The 22,587-nt window shown below is 37.9% G+C and overlaps 1 protein-coding gene across 3 annotated transcripts in view; it reads left to right on the plus strand.

The window, feature by feature from the left end:
- Positions 1 to 22,587, plus strand: part of MPP7 (MAGUK p55 scaffold protein 7) — a 77,195-nt gene that overhangs the window by 39,567 nt on the left and 15,041 nt on the right. For 2 of the 3 annotated variants that reach the window (XM_081834377.1, XM_081834376.1), the window contains exons 4-12: positions 104 to 181; positions 2,119 to 2,199; positions 7,077 to 7,208; positions 8,898 to 8,979; positions 9,573 to 9,658; positions 10,159 to 10,233; positions 10,423 to 10,619; positions 11,118 to 11,182; positions 17,144 to 17,173. In XM_081834377.1, the coding sequence (XP_081690503.1) occupies positions 104 to 181; positions 2,119 to 2,199; positions 7,077 to 7,208; positions 8,898 to 8,979; positions 9,573 to 9,658; positions 10,159 to 10,233; positions 10,423 to 10,619; positions 11,118 to 11,182; positions 17,144 to 17,173 (826 nt within the window). The remainder of the gene's footprint in view (positions 1 to 103; positions 182 to 2,118; positions 2,200 to 7,076; positions 7,209 to 8,897; positions 8,980 to 9,572; positions 9,659 to 10,158; positions 10,234 to 10,422; positions 10,620 to 11,117; positions 11,183 to 17,143; positions 17,174 to 22,587) is intronic. The other variant, XM_081834378.1, reaches the window with a different exon arrangement.

A 22,587-nucleotide genomic window follows, 5' to 3' on the forward strand; every position in this document is an offset into this window, starting at 1 on the left:
GCTTCCGTAAGTTTGTTTCTTTGCAAATGTTTAACTTGCCAACTTATGTTGTCAGACTCTACTTCTACTGCTAAGTAAACTGCTTTCTTCCATTATCTCCTAGATCCATGAAAAACTGCATTACTATGAAAAACAGAGCCCTGTGCCCATGTTGCACGGCGCATCAGCTTTGGCAGATGATGTAAGTGTCCCTGATGAGACCATTGGCACCATATTTCCCCAAACTGTCTGAAAGCAGAGTATAGAATCAGTATATGAATGGGACCGTGTGAGCTGGGTGTGCAAAGGTTTCCAGTGATTTGTCATCACAGGATTGCTAATGTTGTTTTGATTTTTATTAGACATGTTTCTTTTATAATAACACAGCATCTAGATAGAGTCTTGTTCAGCCTTGGTACCACAAAAGAAAAATGGCAGGTTAGAAGTCTACAGTGAAGGTGATGCTGTTAGCTTCTGGTGTGTTATAAGAGTCATAGTCAAGAGGAATGTTTTCTAAAAATAAAGATAAATGATATAGCTGAAGTGCTGACAGAATAAGAAAAATGACTGATAATACTAAAAGAAATGAGGCTTATGAAAGATATAGGAAGGGGTTGTCAGAAAATAGCTGTTTAAAAAAGAAGCAGAGATTTATATATATTAAAGCTTTCCAAATTACTTTCATAACTAAAAACTAAAATCTAGACGGGTTGGCATTGATAGAGTATTTAATTTCCTGCTACTATAATTTTTATTAATAAAAATCAAGCCTGCCTTTTCTGCATTATATGGTGAATTCTACAACCCTGATGAATTGTGTGCACACCTGTATAAACTATGACAGAGCTTGAGGTAGGCAGAATAAAAAGTAAGTTAAACTGATTTAAGTGAAACTCATGCATGCTTGACACAGTGGGAGCACACTCAAGGGTACAGTACAGTTTTTTTTACAGTACAATATTTGGTACAGTACAGTTTTTTTGTAAACAATCTATACATTGATGGTCTATGTGGTTGCCCATTCTAATTTCTTGTAGGTAATGGCACTCTAAAAATTTATTTGACATAATCATACACAGAATTGCTTCATGCCAGTAGAGATATAGACACAATTTTGCAGATTCACTTTCACTGTTGCTGGAAGTTCCATCATTGTGAGGTGTTGCAAAATTCAGAACAAGAATGTTTCAAACTGAGAGACTCTCTCCCGAGAACTTAAAATGTACCCTGTAATTTGTCCTTGTTTCCTTTATTCAAAAGCACGGATGGAGAACCTGTAGACCTCAAAATGATTTTAGAATCCAACTCCCATCACCCCCAGCCAGCATGACTAGTGGTCAGGAATGAAGGGAATCATAGCCCAACAACATCTGGACTGTTAGATTCCTCATCTCTGTTCTAATCCTGTAGCAGGCATAACATGTTAAGCCTAAAACTAATTTTCAGATGAGTTGAGTAATCCTGGCATTTGATTAACCTGTTGTATTTTCAGGGTAGTGTTTTGTGATATAGCCCATATATGATTGGGTTTCTTATTGAAGGTGATCTTTCGGCCTTTAGAATGCTTTTATATCTGGTAACCTAATACACGCCATGTTCCTGTGATTAACTTGTCTGACATTTAACAAGCTACTTGTCCTGTGTATGTAAACATGATAAAGTTGATAATACTAGCACTATATGGGCACTCTGCTTCCTTATCCCAGCCCTAAACAGAATAGCTACTGTGGCGATTTGGAAGCAATGTGGATTTCTCCACTTCATTCAGAAGCTGTTTTTTATAGACAGTGTCAGTGGTTGATCCAGTCATTTTTACAAGCAGCCCTTTGTCTGCACGCAAAGGACCATTCACTCAGATGAAGTGCAGGGATTTGCCCTCATTGCTATAAATCAGAATGTGATCTGGGTGTGCTGGTGCCAGATATGATTACTTTAGTCAAACTCAGTTGAAAGACCTGGCCAGAATTTAGCATAAGGGCCAGAAGATGAAGAGTAATGATTGATAGTCTGTTTTTCTTCATGCTGAACACACTGGAAAGTAATAACCTTGAACAGGATTGATTCCTGGTTGTCACTGACACGCTGAGTAAAACAATGCTCTTGCTAATGTTCTTTGTGTCACTTCAATCCCCTTTGCAGCTGGCTGAAGAGCTGCAGAGCAAACCACTAAACAGTGAAATCAGAGAATTGTTGAAACTACTGTCAAAACCCAATCTCAAGGTGAGGATGTGTTGCTTGCACCTGTTGAAATGAACACATGGTTGCTTCACTCAGCTTTCAAAGTCTGCTAAGGATTTTGCTGTATATTTATTGAGTCCATGTGGATATGCAAAACTGCAGGATTTCCTTAAGTAGTTTAAAAAGGGTTCTATCACACATTATGGTTAGTTATTGATATTTGCAAAACAATTGTAGTGTATGAGTGCAATTGGATATTCTGGTGGAAAAAAATGAAGTCTGTGTTGCTTCATCAGCAGATAATCATACCTTGCATCTAAGCAGGCCTTTGGGGGAGTGCTAAGTCGAAGCAACTTCACAATTTTGTTGCGTGACAAATATGCCAAGAAGAAATATTTTGCTTGTTACCATTGTCTGCAAGACGCAGGTGGCAGCAGACTACATAGTTACAGGTAGCCTCCACTTGCTTGTATTTGTAGCTAATTCCATTAAGACACATTTTGCGCTTCTTCCTGTCCCTTGTTACTCTCTGTTCTGCTTTTTTTCTGTAGGAGTGCAGAAACAAGGAGTGCTGGCAAACCGCTGTGGCACTCTTGGGAGAGAAAGTAAAATGGCATAAACAGATCTAACATTGCCTGAATATGAAGGCAAGACATATGCTGCGTATAATACCTTAAGGCAGTCTCTCTTCCATACAGTTTTCTATCGTAATGTACACACACACAAAAACCCCAACAACTGGGGAAACAGCCAAGTTCTTCCATTCAATAAATTTATACTGATTAAAGATATACCTCTGTTAAATTTCAGTGTAAATTGTGCCAAGTTTAATTTTGTTTTAAAGCAAATTCCTTCTCAGTTACCACTCTGAATAGATTTAATGAACATTTTAATAAAGCACCAAAGCTACTTTGCATATCAAATTCCATATATTCCTCAAAGGACTGTGTGCTGATATTACTTGCACCTGCCATTTCTAAGAATGGGGCAGCTCTTACAACCACTGCAGTCGCAGAGATAGCTGCTGCAGGCTGTATCCCCGTAGAAGCTGGTTTACACAGAAGCCATTCCATACAATCCTGTGCATACTTCCATGGAAAGAAAATGCAGTTGTTTTGCATGTATGATGCAGCCAGAAGCTGAACTGAGTCTCCTTCTTTAAGAATTGTCACAATAGGGTCAGCAGAGACACACAGAGGTGTATTTGGCAGCTACTGCGCAGTGTAGAACTCTTTGTTGCCTGGAGCCAGACAGTAAGACTTTTGGCTTTTGATAGGTAGAAATAGAGAGGGTGCAGTTCTATTGCCTCTTTAAATTGCAATTATTTATCCTGAAATCACTTGCTAGGAGTTGCAGATAAACATATTTACAAAGGCCCTTTATCTTCTTGCAACTCACCACCCTGGGAAATTTATCTAAATTAATTGCCTGAATATCTTAAACAGTGTTTGGGGTGGAAGCAAGTTAATTGGGCAAATTGTTGGGAAATATATTGGAGGGGGGTATTTTTGTGTCCCCTAAGTGAATCCTGGGTAATCAATATGAACTGGGATTAAAATTCCAAATAAACCATACCTTCACAGAACGACATCTAAGCCAAAGAATCTAGTGGATTTCAAAATACATGCCATCCTTTGCTGGATGAGCTTCATGGTTAATTACAAGTTTTTGCTCCAAGCCAGGAAAATACTATTACACTATTGGCTTGTCTCCCCCTCAGTGGTTTCTTTTTGGCTTCAGTGGATTCATAAGAAACTTTGGGTAGATTATTATAAGCATTAATTACAGGCCAAAGCAGAATGTTCCATGACATATTTGTTAATCATACCCTTATTTGAAACAAAGATAATACACTTTCATAGGAAGCAACTAAAATAGAAACATTATTCGTGTAAAATACACTTTGGCTGTACTGCTTAATACCAAAGAAGCCTATGGCCCTGATGCAGTAGTTGGCAAGGATAGAAGTGATCACAGTTTAACCTGCTGCAAAACCAATTATTTGTGGTTGCTGAGCTCATACGCAAAGTCTATTGAAACGCTTGTGGATTTCTGGATCTGGATGTTAATGAGGCTGGTGCATACCTGCCTGGAGGTTGTCACGAGTGTCGATAAAGTGGAAGTTGCATTGGTCTTCCCAGGATCAGTGGTCTGCTAGTGGGAGAACTGCTCCTGCATTTGATTAGCTTTGCACTTCAGCTCCTTAAGTGTTCTACCATTATATATAAAAAGATGTTGTATGAAATGACGTACACTGTTTTGACCTGTCTCAGTTTGGTATATGAATTGCCTTTTGTGGAGTAAAACATAAGCTTCTTATGTCATATTTATTTATACATAAATAACTGGGTACTCATGGCGTGTCAGGTTGCTATGAGTGAATTTGAAAATCTGTGCACATAAATCAAGCAACAGATCTGTCTTTTTGAAAACTGTAAAGCCAGAAAACAACAAATCAAATATCTATCTCGGATCACTCAGGAAGGAAAAAGAAAATGACATAATTTTCCTCTTGGATGTTTTATTTTAAGAAATTAACCCTGAACTATGTACAGATCATGTAGATGGAGCAGCAAAAATGATGTTTCCTTTATTGCAAAATTTATATCTGTTACAGATTCAGGTGTCCTTTTTATTTTATATAATATCATAATTGCACATACAATTTGCATACAACCAGAGCAAAACAACTACAAGTAACCAAAATGCTCGTTTTCTCCTCGAAGCAATTTACAAGCCTGCAGAAATTGTCTGACTAGAGATCATGGCAGCATATATGTCTGCTTCAGCTGTGAATGGCTCTATAATGTTATTGTTTAGAGTTTTGTTTTGTTTTGTTTTATAAAAAGGAACTTGATAATTAAAGGACAGAGGATTTTATCATTGTCCCATTAGCACAATGGCCTCTACCTGTTCAACAGGGCTGCTCCCCCTCCCCCTTCAAATCTTTTCTGGAGGATTGGGAGAACCCTCAGAACAGCTTGGGGTCGGGGAGAAGAGAGAAAGAGAGGAAGTCTTACTGCACAGACAGAGGTCCTTGTGCTTCGGGGATAATTTCATTGGAAACTACCCAAAGCACCTGATGATTGAAAAACTCATTTTTATCCTTCTGAAAGAATGGAAAACTGAATTAGTAAAATGGTGGCAAGAGGTGCAGTCGGGAGGAATTTTAAACAGATGGCATGAAGTGTGAACTTTAAGAATAGCCAGACAGTCCAAAGTATCTCCTTAGGTTACTAGCCCTGAGCAGGAGGAAGCAGGAGTGTAAGAAGGCAAAAAGTCACTACTTTTGTGTTGACCATCTCTGTATGACTAACAGTTCTGACTGGTGGATGTAAAACGTTCAAAATATTTTCAGGATGGGAAATCGCCTTTTTTGTTACAGGAAGTTACATGCAACAATAAAACTGAAATAGTTAAAGGAGAAAATAGCCTAATATGATTTCAGATAATATATATACAAATATAAATATGCAGCTGAGTTACACTAGTGGCATTTTAATACCCCTAATCAGTATTCTTTTGACAGTATCAGGGGCAAGTAATAGCATTGGAGTGGAGTTATTGTGATCATCCCCACTTTGTAAACTTTTGAATTAGAATTAGTAACAGGCATTTTAAACGTTTCAGAGAATTGTAGAGTTTGGAAGGGACAATAAGGGTCTTCTAGTCCAACCCCCTGCAGTGCTGGAATCCTTTGCCCAAAAGTGGGGCTTGAACCTATTACCATGAGATTAAGAGTCTCATGCTCTACCAACTGCATTATTCTTCTTTACAGAACTATGCATTGTGAAATGATAAATGATCAGTGCTTTAATCTGAAAAATATTGTACCACATCTAGACATGGCAAGGTTTCTCAGTACTCATCTAAAGGGAAGTTTTCCCTCTGCACCTCGTTTCCCAGCCTTTAATCTACCAGTGATTAATGTTCACATGTAATTCCCACCCCTCACATGTAATTCCCGCCTTGCATTTGCATTAACCAATAAGCAACGAGTTTCTTTGTGTTTGTATCAACCAATCAGCCACAAGTACACCTGTGGCAATGTTTGTAATATTCAATAAAAGAGAGTTCCCGGGACTTTCCCGGCAGACGCCTCTCATGACACCCACTGCTCGTCTGTCGTGATTATCATTCCAACACTCATCTCCAGCTAGATCATGTCAAAGAATTTAGTTGAACATCAATATTTATATTTAGGTAGTATAGGAATTTGAATCATACCTCCTTTAAAGTTCTAAATATGGAACATGTTTATATTAATGAATCATACACACAGAATTGTAGCTAAAACAAAATAACTTTTCCAGAGCTGCCTGTGTGAATATGATCTTACTTTTAGATTGTGAAACTGGAAATGTAGAAGATTTTCCAATAGCATCCTCTGATGTAAAGACAAGTTGTAAGGTACACACAGTCTTTGTTCATGGAAAGAAAATGAAAAGATTAAAGACTTCAGCTTGCATGGGATAACTTCCTCTTTATTCATGCCTAAGGAATTTACAATTGTATTATAGTTTTGCCAACTTTAATAAAAGGTGTCCTCCAAACCAAATGAAGGACAAGATGTAACAAATATTCTTTTGCTCTCTCCCTGCTATGTTCAAACAGTTTCAGGGTGTGTTTCCACTTTCTTTTCAAATTGGTGTAGCTTACTCCAGTAGTAACTTAAGCAGACAAGTACTTCACTACTGTACTGTTCACACTTCCAGTTAAGAAAGAAAGTACTGTCCATAGGCTGAGACAAGAACGTAGCACCAGACAAATGGTCAGATGTGAGCCCTGCAATAGTAATAGTATTACTAGTATTAGTATTAGTATTAGTAATAGTATTAGTAACTGCATAAGTGGTAAACTTCCATTTTATCAAGGTCCAATTGTGAATTGGGGTTTTTTTATATGATTTTTTTTTTCAGGCTTTGCTTTCTGTGCATGATACTGTTGCCCAAAAGAACTACGACCCAGTGCTACCTCCCATGCCTGATGATATTGATGATGATGAAGACTCTGTGAAAATAATCAGGCTAGTGAAAAATAGAGAACCGCTGGTAAGTTTTTTTAAAAAAAACAACCCAATAACAATAAAATCATACCTGACACTCAAAAATATGAGCCGGTGTCATTGCACAGTTGTGCACAAATTATACACTAATAAGGGGGACTTTGAAATAACATTTCTGCATGTTGGAGGAAAGGCTATGAGTGTCTCTTGGAATGGAGTAGGAAATGTAGGAAATTGATGAGGTGCTAATAAATATGAGTGGTGCACAAAATTTGTGCTCCATCATGACCAGCAACCTCTTCATTGACACTGAGCTGCCTCTCCGAAAGGGTATGGGAGAATGTAATGCAATGGCTAATACCAAGATTAAGATCGATCATGCTTACGTATTAAGATCGACCATGCTTTATCGAAGTGAGTTGTGGTCAACTTATACCCTTCCAGGAGCGATGCCTCAACACTTTCCAAATACGCTGCATCAGGATAATTTTGGACATCACATGGCAGGACAGAATCTCAAACAAAGATGTACTCTTCCAGGCCCCAATTCCCATTATGTTCACACTTCTGTCTCAGTGATATCAACCCTGGCTTGGTCATGACCACAGAATGGAAGATGGCAGGCTCCCAAGGATGTGCTTTATGGGGAGGTGGCTTCAGGCACCAGGTCCATTGGCAAATCAGCTCTGCCATATAAAGATGTCTGCAAATGTGACATGAAGGCTGGCAATTTTGTGTGGGAATCCCTTGCAGACAACTGCAGTGCCTGGAGACAGGCAGTCAGGTTGTGTATGCACAGCAGTGACCAGAGGAAAAATGACCACCAGGTAGTAGAAATTATTGCAGTTCAGAGATATATTCCAACAGCTAGGGGAAAGCACTTCAGCAAGGCTGGTTAGGTATATGGTCTGGGGAGAGAGGTGTGACCTCGGAAGAGTTCAGAAGGATATATAGGGAGGCCTGGAGGGCTGCATTGGGTCTCTGAACCTGATATTCCCCACCCCTGGCTTACTGGCTCTCTGGGCTGATAGAAGATCTGATCAGATTTAGATTTCAAAGTTCAGTTTCCATTTCAACCCATCTCTGTTGCCACAAATCACTGCAGAGAAAGCTTGGTGGTGGTAATTTGTAGTGTGAATGAAAGTAGTAACTCATTCCTGTAGGCTTCCACACCAGCCATCTCCTACATATGTCTTTGTTCATGCTGCTGCACTTGTCTTGTACCTGTTTTATAATTGTAAAAACAGTTACCGTGATGTAAGAAATATTCCACTTTTTAAAAACACTGAATCCTTCACCATGTGTTTTCCAAAGCAGTACTGAAATGTAGAATGGTTTTCAGGTCACTTAATTTTGCTTGGTGAAACTATCCAAGATTCCCCAAGATGCCTTAGTCCAAATAGTAATTACTGTGTTCTAAAGTGGGATGTTCTTTTAAGCACAGATAATGTGGGAGATGTGGAAAACTCCTCTGAATGTAGTCTTTTAAAACAAAAACAAAATCTGGCCTCTTGCAGTCTTCTATATGTAGTGTTAAGGTTTTCATTGTTCAGTACTCGAACACCTCACAAATACTTTAACACCCAGGGAATAGAGGGGTCCTGATAGCTTCATTTGTGAAGACAGGAATCTCAAATATAGTTACCTTCCTCAAGTTACTGAAAGGTTGCTGGTAGAAAACTGTTCAGTGTAGCCCAGCATTAAATCATAATAATGTTTCAATTTATTTTTAAAGGGAGCTACTATTAAAAGGGATGAACAGACTGGAGCTGTTGTTGTGGCTCGAATAATGCGTGGAGGTGCTGCAGATAGAAGTGGTAAGAATGTTTAAAAGTGTGATTGCTGGGATGTGATGGCCAGCCTAGTGCTTCAAATGAATTCTAAATTGCTTGGTAAAAGTAGGTAATTGCATCCAGAAACCTTTTTGTGGTTTCTGCCATGTATATTATGTTAGATTATTGTGATAGGATCTCTGATAGGATTTTGGTATTATGGATGCAATTTAGCAGTTTGAAAATTATCGCATTAGTGAAATACATTTAGAAACTCAGCAAGAAGGAAGGTATCAAATCAGCCTCTCTGTATCGCAGTTTCACAGTTGAGCACTTCTGTGCACTAAGCATTTATATTCTCTCCTGTATCAAAGATTCTCTGGGCAGAAAGATTAAAAACAATCACATTACAATAAAACTATAGTAATATTAAAATAAACAACTACAAACACAATTCTCTTTTGCCTTCCCAAAGAGAGAGAGACAGAAAGACTTTGCTATAAAATTGCATTTGGGTAGAAGAGAAGTAGAAATCTGTTGTGCTTTGCGGAGTAGGAATGACCATGACTTGAAACAACGTTAGATATGCACAATTGTATTGAACTTTAAAATGGTTGTTCAATAAATATGCTCCACAGGTCTCATTCATGTTGGCGATGAACTTAAGGAAGTTAATGGAATTCCCGTAGATGATAAAAAACCAGAAGAAATTATACAAATTCTGGTAGGTTACAAATGGAATAATTTAAGGCAGTTGATGATGAGCTTAATGGGTTGCGTTACAACCCCTGGCACATGATGGAGGCAGGAGCAAAGAACTCTGGGAGGCAGGCACAGTCCTCAGTTTTTTCCTCCTGCCTGACTTGGCCTTTCTTCTTGCATTGGTTATTTTTATATCCTTTATTTCTTGGTTCATTAACTCTTTGATGGAACAAGAGAGGCTATTTACTTCTTTATTTTATGGTTTTGTTTTTTAAAATCCATAACAATTTATACACCACTTGATTGTAAACACTCTTAACAAACTTTTGCATAAATTATCAGAACATGTCTGTTTTTTAGGACAGAAGAGAATATCGTAGCACAGCCTATTATAAAGAGGTACTAAGATGTTAATCACATCAAGTTAACTAGCACTACAAGTTACATTCGCTCTACCTTCCTTATTGTTTTTCTTTAACTTGTACTGAATGCTTTAATAATTTGTTTTTCACATCCTTTTAGTCCCAGTCGCAAGGAGCCATTACATTTAAAATTATACCCAGTATCAAAGAAGAAACTGCATCTAAAGAAGGAAAGGTAAGAGGTCCTTTACTCAGAAAAAGGGACTTACTGAGATTGCTGGCTGAAATATATTTTGTACCCATATGTAAATGTGTTTTACAATTGTATTTTTACACATGTTGTTTGTATGCCAATAAGCAATAAAAACGGAGACTGGGGGTTGTAATAAGACATTTAATTACAAATAAGGCCGCCTTCTTCCAGATCTTCATGAAAGCTCTGTTTGACTATGATCCCAGTGAGGATAAAGCAATTCCCTGTAAAGAAGCTGGACTTCCTTTCAGAAAAGGTGATATTCTTCAGATCATGAGCCAGGATGATGCAACTTGGTGGCAAGCCAAGCTTGAAGGTAATGCCAATCCCAGGGCAGGCTTAATTCCTTCAAAGCATTTCCAAGAAAGGTGAGCAGTTTCTGATTTCTCTGATACTTAAAATGTGATCAGTATATCTTTGATATAATTGTTATGCCTGCACTTATGGATTATAAGGTCAATAAACTTTCAAGTTTTGTCCTATGGTAAAATGTCTGAACTTTGTAACTTGTTGCCCAAGTGGTTTGGTTTTCTTTATTTGTCTATTCACATTAATAATGACAAAACCGTATAGAATATTTGTGATCCACCTTGGAAAGGAAAAACATATGGAAAATAGTACTTTGGTATCTGTATCTTTATTGATGTACTATGCATGAATAACAACTGCAGCTGTGTTTGGAGAACATAAAAAACCCTTCTAGGATTTAATTTCATAGACTTGTGAGTAGACTGTATTGTTTAGGAATATGTCTTCTAAAAATCAGGATACTTTGGAAAAGACTGATATGGAGTGTTAATCTCAAAATAGCTATGAAAATTATAAAGAGTTTTGCTTCTCTTCCCTTCCCCCAAATCATTTTATAGGAGGCTTGCACTAAGAAGATCAGATGTACAGGTTCAGCCCTTGAAAGTTTCCAATAGAAAATCATGTAAGTCTGTTTAAAAATCGTACTCCTTTGTTCACACAAATATGGCTTGTATCAGCTCTTTTTAAGATATGGCACTGGTATCTTCAGATATATCAGCAGGCCAAAACCTGTGATGCTGTAGGAATGGGATTTTCGTTAAAGAAAATGGCTTACCCCCGCTTCCAACGTCAATACTTATGCAAAACCTATTCCCTACAGTGAATAAAATAATAAATATGCCAATCTCTAATTATTGGAAGGGCATTCTTAATGACTCACTGGGTATTTAAATACTACACAAAGGGGACACATGTGAAGTCAGTGCTTTTTTCAGGCTCAACCATCTACTTTTGAAGCATAGTCCAACAATATCTGGAGGTTGTGTGAAGCTGCTTTGGAGTATGTTTTTAGAACATATCAATAAATATCAGGCTAATATATGATCTATTACCACTCATATGCTTATCAAATTTTCTGTCTGCTTTTCTTATTAGAACTGAATTGGACTTATAAGAAGTGGCATATATAAGGCATATGTTTTAAAATGTAGCAAGAATATTCTAGCAAGTACTTTTTCTGTGTGCCTAATTAGAATTATATCAAAAGCAAATGATGTGAAAGCACCTTATCACTCATTATGGACTAAAAATAGCATGTTTGAAGGTTTCAGAGTTCTAGTTTTTTAAAAAACACAGTAGTTCATTCTTCTATAGAACAAAGACAGTAACATTACTCTAAACCAAATCATTTTATTGGTGTACTTGAAGTTGGACAGCAAGATGATGAGCCACTTTCTGTGAGGTTTTGGAAAATTAATATAAAATGGTTGCATGGAATTATATGTGTGTGTTGCGGGTCAGGAGCATGGAGAAGCAGTCATTTATATTTGTGAACTAGCTCTATTTCTGACATAGGATAGCACTGGACTACATTTGCATGAAATTGGTGACATTTGTTATATGGTGTAACTTATGCACGTGTCCTTAAACTTGTCATTCATTTGATGTAATATGTCTTCAAAAGAGAGCATGAACCATCAGTAATTAAAATCAGTTAGACTAATACTGGCCAAAACACCTTCTATCCAACAGAACCATGATTTTTACCATGGTAGTTTGCTTTTATATTTAAGCTGTATCACATGTGTTCTCATTCATATGACTAATAATAATTTAATATTGTTAATCCATAATTAGCATTGTGTAATGGACGGGGTGGTTAATCTCTGAAAGACCTGGTTAAGTGTATAACCAAAATAAAATAGTAATTTTGATATTAAATATAAACTGAATTATATACTTTTTAAAATTTTCACTAAGTGTGAGAGAAGAAATATTTAATCAAATATTTAGTCAAATATATTTATATAGTTCAATATCAATATCATGTGATTTACTATGGTGTGCATTCAAGCAAGATGCAACCTATTTTATAATTTTGAGAATTGTGCACAATTCAAATTTTTATGTAGCGCCCAAACACTGAAAGTAAAACTCATTTTGTCAAATTCTACACTGTAACTCCTTATAACACTATCTGTTTTGTCAGCAAGCCAAACACATCTTCACTCTTCTTTCAAACCTAGTATTCTTCCTGACATTTAGTGAGGAGTCTTCCTCTAATATTCTCTACTATTGCAAGGACAGCAGACTTTGACCTCACTTTTTATGACTATTTGCAGTCCTAAATTATACATAGTCAGTGTCATCTTGTCTTGGGTCACTTGCTGCTGTGGTGACGGCATTAACACAGGCTTCATCTTTGCAGTTTGCTGTCTCATCAAACCGAAGAGTGCATTTGATGAATTTCAGTATTTTTGCCTAAAAGTTATCCACTTTAAAAAATACATTAGCATTTTTTGTTTTTATACTTTCTCACGCAAATCTTTTTACGTACAAATTTTGTTAAATATTTTCGGTATAGCTTGGAAATTCAATTTTATACCTTAAGATTTTCATACATTCACGAAAATCTTAGTGATTCTGCTTATGATAGTTTGTCAATTGATGCTCATTTATAAAATGGAGCTGCTGTGCATTGTGATGCAGGCAAGTGACTGAACTGAATGACTCCTGCTTTCCCCCAAATATACTGGATAGAGTTATGCATCTGTTGTGCATAGCAAATGGCAAACATTTAGAACCTTGTCACAAAGCAGTTGCATGTTCAACTAATAATGAAACAGATCCTTGAGATCAATCATCAGTTGTGTTCCAATTTACTTTCAAGTAATTTGTGTTACTTCTTCAGCCCAGTTCTTTTGTCAGTTTCCTTTCTGTGCATCTTACAACCATATTTCTTTTGCGTGCTTAATTTTTTCTTTATCCATTCTAACCAAACTTGCCTTTCCATCTTAGAAAAATATATAAGAAAGTGGAATCACAATTATTATTATTTGTAGTGTGGCATGCTCCTGTTCAGTACACACATGTACACAGCCTTTTTTCCTCCACCCCCAGTCAGCCAAGATTTTGTTTCAGTCACATTTTAGTAATTTTGTATTGTATATTGTTTTAAAATCTACTGTTTATTTTATTTTAATCTTGTCAAGTTTCTTTGAGATTTTCAATAGAAAGTGACTGAATATTCATTAACCTAATATTGCTCATTGAGCATGCTCAGTCTTCAGTGTGCTGTTTTGTAGTTTCTTGGCTATTTCCTTCCATAATACCCCCCCCCCCCAAATCTCCATTTTGTGCTGTTTTAGCTGTATAAGGGCTTGATATCTAAGAACTGAGATGGCTAACAGTATTTATAATTCATGCCAAATATAAGTAGGCTACGTTATGGAACTGAAATGTTGGATACTTTGGTTCACATCAAAGTAGCAGGTACCCGCATCAGTGACTAATAATTATGCAACTTCATGGATTGTGCTCCATGCAGGAAGCTTTCCTGTTGATGTAGCCTCCAAAGGGGTCCAAGCATGCCAGTGGAAACCTTGTCTCTCCTTGTGAATGCGAGGGGCTTTCATGGTAATGATCTGGCCAAGTTTTGTGTTAACAGATCTCACACACTGCTCACTTCATAAATGCAACACCCTTAACAGTTCAGGTGGGAAAATGTATCCTCATTGAAAAAATAAATTCTGAAGGAGGCTTTTCTTCCCCAGTAAGCATTTGTCCTCTTCTTCATTTCTTTCTCAGCTAAGCAACTAAGCTCTTCCTGGGTTCAAAGAAGGCGGGCTATGACAAATTTAGCAGGGGCCTATAATTTAATTCTTTCTTAACAGCGCAATCCAAAGTGTTTGGATTTGGCAGATCTTGGGCTTTCTTGGCTGAGAAGATAATGGTATTGCTCTGTAAGAGCAACTCTCTCATAATACATTGTATCATTTGTAAAGAGCACATATATGAACTATTATTAGTCCTTTGCCTCTTAAGAATGCATTCAAGTAGGGGTGTCCTGTCCTTCCTTTGTGATTGTGACTTCCTTGTATTGTAAAGGGACAAGAATCTGAATAACTACATGCATGTGCCCTTTAAAACTGATATGCATGTGTGTTGTGCCCTGATATCTGTAACCATAGTATGACATTTCATCAGTAAAGTAATGATGCTTGATCAAGGAGCAATAAAAGTGGTACTAGCAGAAGTTGTGTCTTTGGTGGGAGGGGAGACTTTGATGGGCAAGCAGGCAGAGAAATGAGCCCAAAGAAAGTTTGTTCTACTGCATTGTAAGTTGTCTTTGGGATGTGTCTAATAAACTAGGGCAGGGGTGGGGAGCCTGTCGCCCCCATATGTCACTGAACTACAGCTCCCATTCTTCATGACCATTAGCCATGCTGGCTAGGGCTGATGGGAATCAGAGTCCAGCAACATCTGGAGAACCTCAGGTTCCCTCATTCCGGGCTCAGACAGAGCTTTCCAAACCGTGTGCCACGACACAGTGTGTAAGCTGCAGTGTGTAGGTGTGTCAAACAAACACTCCCTGTGCTCTTATAAGGGGTTAGTTTAACCTCTGGTTTGCTAGTAAAACTGAATTACTACGTCACAAAATGATGCATGTCTAAAAAGAGTGCCACCAATATGAAAAGTTTGGAAAGCTCTGGGCTAGAGGAAGTCTCTGGATGAAAGCAACAACCTGTAGACAACTTAACTTCGACTTAAGAGTGTAACCATTTCAAAATTACAATTGAAAACCCAGTGACTCTTACTTATGATGCTAAGCAGAACATGACTAGTTAATGAGTTGTTTTTTCATCCCAGGGCTGGTGCAAACCTTTCTGTCTCTTAAACAGTGTTAGGGGAATATAGCCTTTGCATACACACCAAAAAACCTTACACAATTTGAAAGTGAGGTTCTGTCATTTCCTACTCCCATAAAAGAAATTGGGGTACAGGCTTTTGTAGCAAAATGTTGAACGTGCCGTGCATCATACTTCTGCAAAATATGCTCTTAACCTGTTCTTTATATTACTCAGCTCTGTTTTTCCCATTTTGTTATGTGCTGAATATAATGTAAATCATGTCTGCTTGTCTTTTGGCTGTTCTAAGCTGAGGAAACAGTTGAGTGTGGTAGGTGTTTTACCCCCCCCCCTTTTATTCTTCCATTATGTCTTCAGTCCATGTAATCACTTTGCATCCTATTTTTCCCCCTTTTGCGCTTCTCAGAGGAAATTAAAGGTACATGTACAAGTTTCCCTGCTGGGCTGCAAGTGATGGCTTAAAAACTAAGTATTCTAGGTCATCACTGACTTAGAGGCAATTAGAAAATAATCCATATAGATAGCAGTATATGTAGTCATAACAGCCAGTTGCTTTGTTGTTGCTGGAATTGTTGTTCCAGTCCTGAGAATCGTGGTAGCAGAAGACTGTGAACCTGTTGCTTTCTGCACGTAGTTTCTTCAGCACAGTACTGGCATGTGTGCATGAAGATTCCTGTGGGGTAAGGCACAGGGATCCACATGTGTTATCCCATTGTCAGATGTGGTTTCTTCCTTTGTATTTTTCCTTCTTACATAGCAGGAATTTGCCTGTTTCTGCACATGGGTCAAGTATGCAGAACAGGAGTGAATGTGTGCTAAAACCTCTGAATGTTAGCAAAGTAACATAACTGAACAAAGCAGATATGTTAACACAAGACATTTCCATGGAGCTAAAGATGATGTCAGTCCTATTGCATGGCTCTAATAGATTATCTTTCTTAAATTCAAACTTTGACACTGAATAAAGTGGATCTTTTCCAGTCATTAGGGGTGCAATTTTGGAACACAGCTTGACAGATGCTTTACTGCTGTGTCAATCTTTAGGGGACTTTTCACTTGCAGCATACATTTAAACAGTTGTAGCTCACTGATTTCTTTAAATAGGTTATCTATCATCTATCTATCTATCTCTATCTCTATCTCTATCTCTATCTCTATCTCTATCTCTATCTATCTATCTATCTATCTATCTATCTATCTGTATATACCCAAAAGCTGTAAAGTATTTTGTTAGACATTTGGTATATTAAATAGGCACCAATACTATTTTATACCTAAGAAGTTATATTCATTAAAAATACCCTTTATGTCTGATCCATTGAGCCAAATAGAAAAACTCCAGATATTCTTTGTAGATTTCTTTACCTTTGTGTTTCAGCTGTTGAATGTTTTATCCTACATTAAAATATAAAGTAGAACATCTTTTAAAATCACTTCTTTATTTTCTGTCATGAATAAGGCAATAAAACAGTGAAAAGTTAAATATGCATGCTGCTGTACTCCAAAATCTCTTGCTCAACTTCAGAACAACACAATGATTTATTTTTAAGCAGTAGCATATTGAAGGCTTTTTATGCTGTGCTTTCTGCAGTTGTCATTTTTAAGTAACTCTTCTTTTGCATTCATGGCTGGGCATCTAACTATTCTGCTTTATTTCTTGGCTTTTGTTCTGTACGCTTTTACACTTCATCCAGAGGAAGCTGAATGTGCTGGTCACAACAGTGGAGCCCACATAGGTGAGCAGTTGCTTACAAAAGACTCTCTTTCTTTCTCAGCTTTTTCCTGGATGGCTACAGAGTTTGCAGGTAATGGGCATCACTGCATGCAATGAATCTGCTAGATTAAAAAATGGCTCACTGGATTTGACACAAAGGATCTGCATCCTAACCGCAACATATGTTACTAACATTGAAATATAGAATGCATTGAAATGCTACCTTGAATATGAGGAAATAATTTACTTGGGTAGAATTTGCAAATAAATTTAAATACTTGTCCTAGACAAAATGCTAGGCTGGCTATATTCCATCTGACTACATTATTTTTCTATCACAGTGTTCTTCAATCTTGGGTCCCAGATGATATTGAACTACAACTCCCATCAACCCTTATCATTGAATAAGCTGGTAGGAATGGTGAAAGTTGTAATCTCGTGACTTAGTGTAGGGATAGCCATTGTGGTACCTGACACATGTTGTGGGCTACAATTTTCATCATCCCTGACCATTGGCCACTCTGACTTGAGTTGGTGGCTCCATAACATCTAGAGGGTACCACGTTGGCTATTGCTGACTTACAGGGAATTAAGTTAGTACTGTTGGATGGCTGGGGTTACTTTCTTGTCAATGAGCCAAGTAATGATACCACGGACTGGCTCATCTTTGCTCACCTATTCTTGAAGTGGTTTACTGGTAATTCCTTAGAAGATGCTACACAAGAACCATTGTAAGTTGAACATACCATATCAGGTTTTCTTTATTCTTCAAGGAAGGGATGTGGGAAGAGGACACAAATTATTGGTAAGAATTGGCCCATATTGGGGGATAAAATGGGGTAGAATAGGGAAGGAGGTTGAGATCATGGTGATGCAGGAACTACTCAGGGTAAATCAGCAGCACAAGAGTAGGTGGAAACTAATTGAGGGCATGCTACATTATTAATATATCAATGTCACATGTTTTATTAAAGGGGAAGGTGGCACTGCAAATGGGTAGACTGGTAGAGAGGTTTGTGTGTCACCATGCTTCCAGATAGATTTTAGAAGCTGTGCAGTAGCTGAATGATATTTTCTTCCCACTTACATTTATCTGTGCCTTGAAATAATCATCTGAAACGCTTCTCTGAGTACCCCTGCAAACTGAGGTGCAGAGAGAATAGTCATGAGGGAAAAGGCTTTCTGCTTGTGGAATGCCAGAGAGGCCCACCTGGCACACATTTTAATGCCTTTCTGGTGCCAGGCAAATAACTTTTCTTATTCATTTTCCCAGACATTTTTAAATATTTCTAAATTGAAATAATTATTTAATCTTTGCATGCTGCTGTGATTTTAGCATGGTCATTTTAGTTCTGTGAAATTTATTTTGGGAGCTCTCTCTGTCTTACTGATTATTGCTGTGATTTCTAATCTTGTGGTCTCTATTTTATAGTTGTTTTATTCTCTTTAATGATTTCTTGTTTTGTTTAAATAGTTTTTGATCATTGACATCACTCAGGGAACTGCTGTTGGGAGACTGATAAAAAATAGCAGTACCACTGATGGCACTATTCAAATTAGCAACTTTAATGCCAGACCTTGCTAGTTGATCTCTTCAGTTGAAATATATGTTTTCTTTAACTTAGTAGAATTGAGTATGATGGATTATCAACCTTAACTCACACCTTTTGTCATACAGAATAAAATTGCATAACAATAAGTTTCAGATCAAGGAACTAGGTAGTTATCATAAGATTATTCCGAGTAGTTCATGGGATGTGTAGAGGTATGCCAGAATTCATTGGTAATGAGAGGGGGGGACTCCATCACTACCTTTGCCTTCCTCCTACATACCTCTACCAGCAGGGCTCTATGAGCCTCCATGTAGGTGATACTTACATACCCTGAGGTATCTGCAGTCAGCCTGTTCAGTTTGGTATCACTCTTGGCGCAGTATGTTCACTGATCTCCATTGTTCCAACCAGGATCTGAAGCAGGTTAGCAAGCGTTAGTTTAGAAGGGAACCTTGTGAGTGCCAATGCAGATGCACTCTAAGCTAAGGCTTGGAAGGAAACTTTTGCTGGAAAGTTGGAGGAAGAAGGGGAGACCATTGGGTCACTCCCAGTTTCTTAACTGTGGATACAGGGGGGAAGTGTTATAGCTTCATTCGGTTTTCATGAAATGTTGTTTCTGGGATTCATAATGTGAAACCACAGTGGTGTCAGACATACAGAATAAAAACTATTTAAAAGCCCTAGTCATATGTCAGGAATTGGGTGTACTGTTATAAGGTGGCCTCAGAAATGAACTTCCTACAGACTAGAGTTGTCCAGAAATAATTAACTATGTTTTTACTGTGCTAGTCAATGATATGGTGCTGGTTTAACAGAGAACTTGCTATTTGTCTATAATGTATGTCAAACTGTATTAAATTTGACACACAAAGCATGTATATCATTGTAGATTGTGAGCCTGTGGGCAGGGCTTTACCATTTATGTCTAAATGATACCTACTTTTTGTGAGATGTTTGCTGTTGATACTTATTGGAAACAATGGCTTGTCTTTTTCTCTATATACATTGAAGACAAAGGGTTGTCTTCAATGTATATAGATAAAAAAGTGCATACAATTTTGAAAAACAGTGATTGGTATTAAATGGGCAGCAGTGAAGGACAGAAGTTGAACTAATTTTCATGTAGTTTAATGGTTCAAACCATGTAGTTAAACTATTTTGTTGGTAGTAAACTGTTTGCATACTATTAAAAACAATAATTGGTTTCACCCTTTTGGAGAAAACTATTTAAATAGCTATTTACTAACATACTTAAAAACTCAATAAACTCAATATAAATACCGGTTTTAGACTCCAAGAAGAATGGTGTGAGCCATTACCAGAAGAGGGGGTGTTGCTCCCTTTTGTTTCTACAGCTAGTTGCTAGAAACATGTTCAGTGTGTAGCATTTCTAAAGTGGTTGATTGCACTTGGAATAGTCTAACACTTTAACCTGACCAGGAAGAGGGGATTAGCATTAGGGGGTGGGAAGTCCTGTTCAGTGTTTGCTAATTTGTTACAATCTAGTTTGACCATGAAATGGGATCGATGCAAAGGGTTCTGCACCCAGGAGCTGGCTTAATTTTCAGTGCCCTTCACTGATGATCTGTGGAACAAAACAGAGGAAAGTTTTTGCTTTCCCTCAAGTATGTACTTCTAGAGGGGAGCCTAAACCTTTTGAGCAGCAGCTATTCTTTTGTAGAGTAAGGAGGGCATTCAGATACCCTCCAGGAGTGCCTCTCCCACCAGCAGGAAACAGGGTTAGCTTGCAAAGTTGACTCCTCTATTGGAAGGAGCTATCAGGCTGCCATAAGCACCATGGAACCAGTGAAGGCCTTATTTGGTGCCCCCAGCTTTCATTTTTCAAAAGTACATGTCTCTACCCCTCCTAGGAAAAAAATATAATCAAAGTGTGCAGGTACCCTTCTAAGCACCAGTAATTTCTGTGAAATGATTAGCCAGTGAGTGAAGTGAGAGCTGTGATTGATAAGTGAGCTGTTTAGACACCAGGCAGTGGGAAAACTTGGGGCTCCAAATAGCTGCTGTCCCCCTTTAGTGCCCTTTTCCTGCTTCTGTCTTTTATCCTAGTCCTTGGATCCACCCAGTTGCTGCTCTGTTTCACTTTGCTTCCTGCCATCCATATAAAGCAGCTGCTTCAGAAACTGTTTGAAAATGTGGGAGATGAAATCTGGGGGTCCTTCCCATTGCTGCTTTGTTTGTTTTGCTGCCTATTGGAATGTAGAGTGGGTGGCTGCTTGATAGATGCCACAGTAGAATACTGGGGGGTGGGGGAAGGTTATGACAACCATTTGTTGTTTCTGCTGCATACCCTGCAATGGGGATTGTTCCAAAGTTGTTTGGGTGAGGGCAGTGCAGAGGCTTCATATTGATGGTGATAATAATTATCACATTTTTCCTGGTTCTTTTTTATGAGTGAGCAAGTGCATAAGTATTACTACTACTACTACTACTACTACTACCACTACCACCACCACCATCACCTTTCTCCTGCTTGTTCTCAAGTGTTGTTGTTTTGCCAGGGGTGGGACATTTCCAAAGAATCATTCTCATCATCACCTTTTTCTCTTGTCTGTCACACACCAAGGATTGTTCCCAAGTTGTTTGGGAAAGGGAGTGCTCAGTGCAAAGGCAGAAACACTATTACTGTCATCTCTTCATACACCCCTTATTTCAACAGCTACTCTGATGAGTTTTTAAAATGACTTTCCTTTGCATTTTCCTTGCATTTCTATTTGTTGTTGTTGTTGTTTATTAAATTTGTATACCACCCTTCATCTGACAATCACAGCATTAAATTTTTCCCTATTCAGGTGTACTGCTGGCTGTAGTGATTCAGAATTATTTCTGCATTCAGTTATCTTTTAATTTCTAGCTCTGATCTACAGCAGCACGTCAGAAGTATTGTATTCTCTGGCAGATCAGCATGCTGGGATGCAGTTGTGATGGGAGTTCAGGGTGGGAGTGATAGAATTCTTAGATGTTTATCTGTGTAACTCATTCATTTAAGGGACAAGACATTCCTGTGGCTCTATTAAAAGCAGTCACTATTGACTCCGAGCACTACCATTTTGTCTCACTGCTGCTCCCATGGTGTTTATGAAGGTTCTGGTCATACCAATAGTGCACCAGAGGATGCAAAGTATTGAAACGTAAAGAAGTATCAAGTGGCTTGAATTAAAGGTTATCATACTGATACGTTGGGCTTTTCTAGGCAACATAAAAGGCAAGCAGATCTTGGTAAGGACAAGCAACAACTCAGTGAAGATCTGTCTCAGCAGGCAAGGAGGCATGAGATCTATTTCCCATCATAAGAAGCCTGTCCTGGATTGCTCAGAGTAGAACATCTGACTCAAGTGACAAACACGACTGTAGACTGGATGAGCTATGTCGTCTAATATATTGACTGTTTCTCCCCTTAATTATATTTTATCTTGTGCCCCATTTAATGATGTATGGGTTATCAGAACAAAGCATATTGGTGTTGCAATGATTAAAATGGATTTTTAATGTAATTAAAGACTGTGAAGCTACTAATAGGCATAGCTGTCAACGTTTCCCTTTTTTAAAAGGGAAATTCCCTTACATTCTGAATAGGATTCCTTGCAAGAAAAGGGAAAAGTTGACAGCTATGACTAATAGGTTTTTAGAAACATTCATCGCTGTTGTTGACTTTCTTTGAACCAGTGTGGATGTCAAATATACGATCTCAGCTGGGAACGTATTTAGATAAAGAATGAGTGTCTTCTGTTGATTCTGCAAGCACTTATTAAAATATCAGTATCTGGGAGTTGAGGTAGTTATCAGTATTTTGGGGGTAGGGATATCAGCAAATTTTGCAAGTCTGTATTACAAATGTGACATTTCCCCATATTTCTGTTCTCAGTGCTTAACAGAGATCTAGCCTGCTATACCAATATGATGTTGTTGTTTTTTAAAAAAAATACATCATTCC

Source organism: Podarcis erhardii (assembly GCF_964252035.2).
Source record: "Podarcis erhardii genome assembly, chromosome: 12".
NCBI classification, from domain to species: Eukaryota; Metazoa; Chordata; class Lepidosauria; order Squamata; family Lacertidae; genus Podarcis; species Podarcis erhardii.